The 8,707-nt window shown below is 38.3% G+C and overlaps 1 protein-coding gene across 1 annotated transcript; it reads left to right on the top strand.

Annotated features, from left to right (window-relative positions):
* The first annotated feature begins 1,066 nt into the window (after positions 1–1,066).
* On the top strand, positions 1,067–1,998 carry LOC114295619 (uncharacterized). The gene has a single exon (XM_028239892.2). The coding sequence runs from the start codon at positions 1,170–1,172 to the stop codon at positions 1,782–1,784; it is 615 nt and encodes a 204-aa protein (XP_028095693.2). The 5' UTR covers positions 1,067–1,169; the 3' UTR covers positions 1,785–1,998.
* The last annotated feature ends 6,709 nt before the right edge of the window (positions 1,999–8,707 follow it).

Below are 8,707 nucleotides of genomic sequence, written 5' to 3'. Positions count from 1 at the left end.
AAAAAAAGAAGAGAAAACATAGTTTGAAAGAGGAGATCGGCGATATCCACTGGCGCAGCCACCATCACCGTCGACCATCTTTTCTCCTTCTTCTTTGTCGCATCTTCTCTCTTCTCTCCTCTTCTCTCCTTCTCCTCTCTTCTCTTCTCTCTGTCTGTGTTCGAAAGAAAGAAAAAGAAAGAAAAAAAAAATTGTACAAAATGACGTCGTTTTGGGCGATCAGGCTATTTGAACGAGAAGAATTTCGAGTTATGAATCATTTTTCAATTAGGAGTAATGGAGTAAGGAGATAGGACATTTCTATCACTAACAATAGGTGTATAACTTAGGGCTTGGTTTAGGACGTGGATTAATTTTTTAATTTTTTTGATTATTTTAATATAAGGCTAAAATTTTTTATTTGAGATAAGTTTATTTTTATTTTTTTTAACTTTTATAAAAAAAATGATATAATTATAATTTAAATGTGATATTTTTTAACCTAAAATTAAATATTTTATTTTATTTTATTTTTATTATTTTAACCCTAACTCACTCCGACCCATCATGCCAAACCAATGTGTGCTGCTGTGCGAGAAATTTTTGTATGTCAATAAGATACTATTGACATTATTTTTTATTAATTATAAATATATATGTCTACTATTATTCTCTAAACACTTAACATAAATATAATAAATCCTATTGTTATAATCAATCACAATAACAAAAAAAAATATCACATAATCTGTACGCTATCCGCGTACAAAAATTTATCGTGGAGTATCCAAAATAATTCCAAAATCCATTAATAGTGTAAAATATCAACCCCACCCGCTTTTGAAGAATGCGCATCATACGACGCAGCCTCACTAGCATGGCACGTAGCATACAGTTCCAGAAGGGCGCGTAAGAACATTTCCCTTCCCAAAAATTGAAATCCTAACCGACGAGCGGTTTGCCATGTTAATCAAACCACAACACCCAAAATACCTTTCCAAAACTATCTTAATCACCATCTTGCCCCTCTTCTTCATCCCCTATATATACCCTGCTTGTGTTTAGTCAGGTTTGCCCAAATGGAGACCCAAACACCACTCCACTCCACTCCATCAAAATAAAATAAATAATAATTTCCTTTCTCTCTCTTCACTCTCCCTCTCTCTCTCTCTCTCTCTACTGGTACAACAATGGAGTCGTCGTCATCATCATCGTCTAGAACCAAATCAAACAGACCAGCACTTCACTGCAGCTTTCAGAGATCAACCTCTCCTTCAGGACGATTCTGCTCTTCTTCAATCTCTTCTTCCTCATCGGCTTTCAATTCCTCAATCTCTGGTTTCTCTTCTCAACCTTCCTCGTTTTTCACCCGATCCTCATCGCCAACTCGGGTCAATCTTCCCGGATCCGCTTCATCTACGCCGTCCGTGTGGTTCTCGATCGACAACCGTTCGATCTCCGTCAACCAGAAGCAGAGAAACAAGCCGTTTTCGAACCAGAAGAAGACGTGTATGTGTTCTCCTACGACGCATCCAGGCTCCTTCCGCTGTAGTTTACACAAGAACGTCAGTAATCGTCATCAGCAGCATCGCAATACGGTGTCGTATCGTGCGAATCGGTTGAACGCTCGGAGATCGGCGATGACGAACTCGCTGGTGAGGATTGGGACTGTGGAAGGAGACTTGGTGAAGAGAGCTTTGTCGGCTTTGATTCGGCCTTCGTCGCATCAGCAGAGACGGCGAGCCGATTTTCAGCCGAGGCCGAGTCGGCTCTCGATAATGTCCAGAGCCGCCGATGATTTATGAATTTTCTCAAAGCCGGCGTCGGCGAGATGTGTTGGAGATCTGTTTGATGGATCCGATTTTTTTATTGTTTTTCGGTTTTGTTTTTTTTTTTTTTGGGAGATTGAAGATCGTAAATTAGCATAGAAATTTAATCGAACTTATTTGTGAATCTTTAGACTACATTGAAAATCGAGAAAAAAGAAATTAAAATTAAAAATTCAACCAATTCAATTGAGATTGAAAGCATCGTAATCACAGATTTTGAATTATACATTTTTTATTTTTTTTTTAACTTATTATTATTATTATTATTTGTAAATGAGATTTGTGATGAGTGCTGCTGTGTTGTTGTGGTCTTGCAGAGAGGTGGTTTGCCATTTGCAATGTTTATTGGTTAATTGTGTGGATTTTTGGATGGTAAAGCTTTGTTTGGCTACTGGAATTGTTGTAATGTGTAAGTAGGAAAATTATTTTGTGCGTCATTTAAATCAAATATTATTTTAAATTTTATGTTGGATTTGATAAATTTTTGTTTTGTGGGTTTTGATTGCAGGTGATGGAGTTTTCGGATCCTGATGTTGGCCAGACTGAAGGATCAAAGTTCCATTAATTCAAATTATGATCGTGATATGATATTGAGGATCTTGGGAGAATTTTGACTGAAAGTGAAAGAATTAAATGCTGTGATGAAACCAATTGACTGAACCTCGGGCCTCTGAGATCTACCTTTGGACCGTTTGGATTTTGGATTCAATTTCAACACAATTAATTGAAAATCCGATTCAGGAAGATGAAAGCACAAATTGAAATTTATTATAAAAAAAGAAAAAATAAATAAATAAAGAAAATTATACTATCAAAGTGTTGTTTGATAAATTAAAAAAAAAAAAGAAGCGAAAACTTGATTGGCCTACGAAAGTAAAAATAAATGGCAAATGTTAATAAGGGTAAATTATTGGTAAATCTCATTTAGAAGTGTTTTAATCCAAGAAGTTCATGAAGTAATTTTTTAACTCATTTAGTCCCATGTATGCATAATTTTATTCCATAAAGTCCTGTTTCTTGATTTACATTATTTTTTTAGATACTTATGCCCTTATATTTAATTTTGATACCCTTATAAATATTTTTTGAACGATTAGCAATTTTATGATGTGAACATTCATATTTTAAAATTCACATTGGTAGGAATGTAAAATTGATCCGTGAGCGGCCCGAAACCGGTCCGCGAGCAAGGGCGGGCCCGGCCCGTTGACAATGTGAATATTCACATTGATATGTTAACATTTACATTAATAGGAATGTAAAATAGACCCGCGTCCCGTGGAGGCCCGAAACCCGCCCGCGGTCCATGGACGGGCTGGGACAGGCCCGGTCCGGCCCGTTGACAATGTGAATATTCACATTGACATGTTAACATTCACATTGATAAGAGTATAAAATTGGCCCACGGCCCATGGCTGGCAAGACGCCCGCCGGCCGCCTGGGGCGGGCCCAGCTCGGCCCGTTGACAATGTGAATATTCACATTGATAGGAGTGTAAAATTAGCCCGCGCCTAATGGCTTCCCGAAACCCGCCCACGGCCCATAAGCGGCCCGGGACAGGCCCGACCCGGCCTATTGACAATGTGAATATTCACATTGACATGTTAATATTCACATTGATAAGAGTATGAAATTCGCCAGCGACCCAAGGTGGGCCCGACCGGACCCGGCCCGTTGACAATGTGAATATTCACATTGACATGTTAACATTCATATTGATAAGAGTATAAAATTGGCCAGCGGCCTAGGGCGGGTCCAACCCAGTCCGTTGACAATGTAAATATTCATATTAACATGTTAATATTCACATTGATAGGAGTATAAAATTGGCCAGCGGCCCAGGGCGGGCCCGACCCGACCTGTTGACAATGTGAATATTCATATTGACATGTTAACATTCACATTGATAAAAGTATAAAATTGGCCAGCGACCCAGGGCGGGCCCGACTCAGCCCGTTGACAATGTGAATATTCACATTGACATGTTAAATTAGCCCACGCCTCGTGGCTGCCCGAAACCCGCCTACGACCCATAGGCGACCCGGGGACGGACCCGGGTCGGCTTGTTGACAATGTGAATATTCACATTGACATGTTAACATTCACATTGATAAGAGTATAAAATTGGTCTGCGGCCCATAGGCGGCCAAAAGCCCGCTCGCCGCCCGGGGCGGGCCCGGTCCGACCTGTTGACAAACATTGACATGTTAACATTCACATTGATAGGAGTGTAAAATTAGCCCGTGCCTCGTGGCTGCTCGAAACCCGCCCACGGGCCATGGGCAGCCCGGGGCGGGCCCGACTCGGCTTGTTGACAATGTGAATATTCACATTGACATGTTAACATTCATATTGATAAGAGTATAAAATTGGCCAGCGGCCTACAGCAGGCCCGACCCGGCCCGTTAACAATGTGAATAATCACATTGACATGTTAACATTCATATTGATAAGAGTGTAAAATTGGCTCGCAGCCCGTGGGCAGCCAGAAGCCCGACTGCAGCCCGAGGCGGGCTTGGCCCGACCCGTGACAATGTGAATATTCACATTGACATGTTAGCATTAATATTGATAGGAGTGTAAAATTTTCCCGATGCCCGAAGCTTGCCCGTAGCCCGGGGTAGGCCCGGCCTAGCCCATTGACAATATGAATATTCACATTGACATGTTAAAATGCACATTGATAGGAATGTAGAATTGGTCCGCGGCCCGTGGGCTGCTTGAAGACCATCTACGGCCCGGGGCAGACTCGTTTCGGTCCAGGCCCAAGCATCTCTGAGACCTTAGGTCTAGTTCATCACTTTGAAGCCCGGTCCGGCCCATCGGCCCGCTTAAGGCCCATTCAAGGCTTGGTCCGAGGCCCAGCCCGCGCCGAAGCGCAATGTATTTTTTTGTGGAAAATAATAAAATTTGGGTAAAAAAAATTTAAAAAAATTTTAAAAAAAATGGCCAGGCTTGTCCAAGCCCGACCTAAGCTCGAGGCTAGGCCTAGGCCCATCGGCCCGACCCGAGGCTCGATCCATCGGCCCGTCCAAAGCCCGAATACCCTTATGCCAGGGCTAGGGCCTAGGCCTAATTTTTTGGCCCGTGTGTCGGCCCGGGAAAAGCTCGTTTGGGCCCAGGCTCGAGCCTAGTCCGAGAGCCTAGGCTAGGGCCTGGGCCATCACTTTGAAGCCCGGTCCGGTTAAGGCCCATTCAAGGCCCGGCCCGCGTTGAGGCCTAGTGTCTTTTTTTTGTGGAAAATAATAAAATTTTGGTGGAAAAAATTAAAAAGAATTAAAAAAAATGGCCAGGCTCGCCCCGGGCCACCCACGGGCCGTGGGCGGTTTCGGGCAACCACGAGGCACGAGCTAATTTTACACTCTTATCAATTTGAATGTTAACATATCAATGTGAATATTCACATTGTCAACGGGCCGGGTCGGGCCCTCCCTGGGCCGCTGGCCAATTTTATACTCTTATCAATGTGAATGTTAACATGTCAATGTGAGTATTTACATTGTCAACAGGCCAGGCTAGGCCCGCCCCGGGCCGCCCATGGGCCGGGGCGGGTTTCGGGCAGCCACGAGGTGTAGGCTAATTTTACACTTCTATCAATGTGAATGTTAACATGTCAATGTAAATATTCACATTGTCAACGGGTCGGGCCGGGCTTGTCCCAGGCCGTAGGCGGGCTTTTGGCCGCCCATGGGTCGTGGGCCAATTTTATACTCTTATCAATGTGAATGTTAATATGTCAATGTGAATATTCACATTGTCAATGGCCCGGATCGGGCCCGCCCAGGGCCGCCCATGGGCCGCGGGCGGGTTTCGCCCTGCTACGGGACACGGGCAAATTTTACACTCCTATTAATGTGAATGTTAACATGTCAATGTGAATATTCACATTGTCAATGGGTCGGGTCCGCCCCGGCCCGACTCAAATTTTTCTAGGCATCCACGAGGATCGACATGAGCTGGGCCCCTACACATTGACGATATGAACATTCACATTGACGGTGTGAACATTCACATTAGGGGTATTTTGGTAATTATGTCACCCATAGGACTTATTGAAACATAAGAAAATAATGTGAACTAAATGGAATATAAGTAGATGAAAAGGGTATTTTGGTCTTCTTATCTCAAATAGGACCTAATGGAATAGTAAAAACGAATATGGATTGGATGGAATAAAGCTCTTAGAAAGTGGATTTATCAAAAAAGCTCCATATTAATAAGTACATAATGTTGGAATTAGTATTTTGAAAATAGTGAAAAGGTTAGAAATTAGTTTGGGCTATTTTGAAAAGATTGTTAAAAGTTATTTTGAGTTATACTATTTCTCATATTTTTTATATATTTTTTTTTTTAAAAAAAATGACGGAAAAAAAATTAATTTTTAACTATCTTTCTAAAATAGTTTTTTATATCGAGTATAAAGTATTATAAAATTAATGAAAAGTGTATTATGTTCTACATTTATTTTTTGGTGTTTTGGAAAGTTGGTAAAAAATTAACTTTTCAATTTTTTTGTAAAAAAGTTAAAAAGTTAGATTTTTTTAACAAGTTCTCAAATTACCCCTTTGTCAATAACAAAAAAGAATGTTAATGAGTTACCAAATGTGGTGAGTGGCGGTGAAACGTGGATGGATTGTTGTAATTGACCGGGGTTCTCCAAAGTGGTTGTCGCTGCTTGGTGGCTAAATATCACCAAAGGTAATCGAAAGGCCAAAAAGGCATTGGAACATGATAAGAGATCATGTGCGGTGATCGTCAGATTGTCAAAGCCCATGAGAAAGTGGTTAGAAATCACTAGCAATCGATGGCAGTGGCTAATAATGAAAAAAGAATGAGAGAGATTATTGATTTTTCTTTGTCGTGATTATCAGAGCCTACTAGAAAGTGATTAGAGATCACTAGTAGTAGTTGTTGGCAGTGTTCAACTATAAAGAGAGAATGAGAGAGAATATTGATTTTGCTTTGTGTTAATCGTCAAATTGTCAAAGCCCACCAGAAAGTGATAAAGAGAGAATGAGAGAGAATATTGATTTTGCTTTATGGTAATCGTCAAATTGTCAGAGCCCACCAGAAAGTGATTAGAGATCACTAGTAGTCGATAGGGGTGAGCATTTGTTGGGCTAGGCCGATACTCCATAATAATGAATTTTGTTCCGCCCAAGTTTGGCTAGGCTCGGCCTAATATTAGGTTTCTAAATTTGTCCAAGCTCGTCACAAAAAATAATTATAAATCCCAAATTTACCTAAGAAAATTTAAAACATTCCATAATCAAATTCAATTACACATTATATATTTTAAACAAATATACTGACATCATTATAAATTTAAAAATTTTGTATATAAATTGAAGGATTTTTTAAGTAAATTCAACTACACATTACCACAAATGCGAATTTCAATAAAATCAATAAAGATAAAGCTTACATCTTAATAAAAATATAAATTTTTTAATATATTAATTAAGAAAAATGCTAGAGACTCCAAATAATTTACCAAATGTTTTATCAAACCTCTCACGTGGGTGTGAGACCCACATACATATGGGTTTGTATGGATCCCACACCCATGTGAGAGATTTAATAAAACATTTAGTAGATTATTTGAGGTTTCTAGCATTACTCATTAATTAATTTAATAGCGGGCAAAATCGGGTTGAAAGTATAAAATTTTAAGTCCAACCCATTAATATATGGGGTTAAAAATGTTGACCCAATCTTGCCCTATTTGCTAAAACAACATTTACAAACCCTTAAAAAAATAAGATGGGGAGACGGAGTTGATGGGTCAATGGGTCGATACTCACCCTTAATAGTTGGTGACCAATAGCTGAAGACGAAAAGAAAATGAGAGAATATTTATTTTTAAACAAGTGAAACTATTTCTTTTTCAAAATTTAAATTTTTTTAATATTTTTTCAAATAAAAATAATACATCAAACAAGTTTTTGTTTCTATTCTTTTCCTAAATTGTCTATTTATTTATTTTTGTTGATCTGAATTCTAAAGAAAATTTGAGAACATTACCAATGGTCAGTATACTCTTTTTTTAGATGGGAAACGTGCACATCATTTTGGTATGTTGTTATGTTATAATATTTGGAGCTTTAAGCCTTTGTTTGGGATGGGCGTTAATTTTTAAATTTTTTTGACTATTTTAATTTGGAGTTAAAAAGTTTCGTTTGAGATTGATTTTTTAATTTTTGTGAAAGAAAAAATAAAATAATTATGATTTGGATGAAACATTTTGTCTTATTTGTTTTTAGCTTATTTTGTCTTTTTATGACTAAAATAGTCCAAACCTAATCCGAATTTTCACGCCAAACGAACCCTAAATAAAACCATCAATTATTTATTTTTATATTTTTCACATTTTTATGGTAGACGGTTTCTCTTTAAAATATAAAAATTTAAGGTTAAATTAGATTAACCTCTCTCAAAATTTACCTTTGATTCTGTATGTTGTAACATAATATCCGTGCAATGTAAGAAATTTTATAAAATAAAAATAAATTAGGATATTAGAGCATCTTTACCTAAATCTTCAAAATTTTATATATAATTTTTTTTTGTAGGCTTAGGTGATAATTTGATATGAAAACTTTCCGCCACATATGTCAAATCTACTATTATATTATTTTTAAAATTTGAACTCTTTCATGAAAACTTTCTACCCGATATGTCAAATCTACTATTCTATTATTTTTAAAATTTGAACTCTTTCATTTGAAGAAAAAAAAGAGGCATGAAATGATCTTCATGTCAAAATTGACATAAAATGGTGATGCCAAAAGCTCCATGTCAGCTTTTAGCATACCAATTGAAGCTTATTTGGTATGCCGAAATAGAACTGTTGAACTGTCACATTAGATTTGGCATATCAGGTGGAGTGCTCTTAGTTT

The sequence above is a fragment of the Camellia sinensis genome, chromosome 4 (genome assembly GCF_055761805.1).
Source record: "Camellia sinensis isolate YWXY chromosome 4, ASM5576180v1, whole genome shotgun sequence".
Taxonomy (NCBI): Eukaryota; Viridiplantae; Streptophyta; class Magnoliopsida; order Ericales; family Theaceae; genus Camellia; species Camellia sinensis.
Note: the sequence above shows the minus strand (reverse complement) of the source record. Positions and strands in the feature narration are given on the sequence as shown.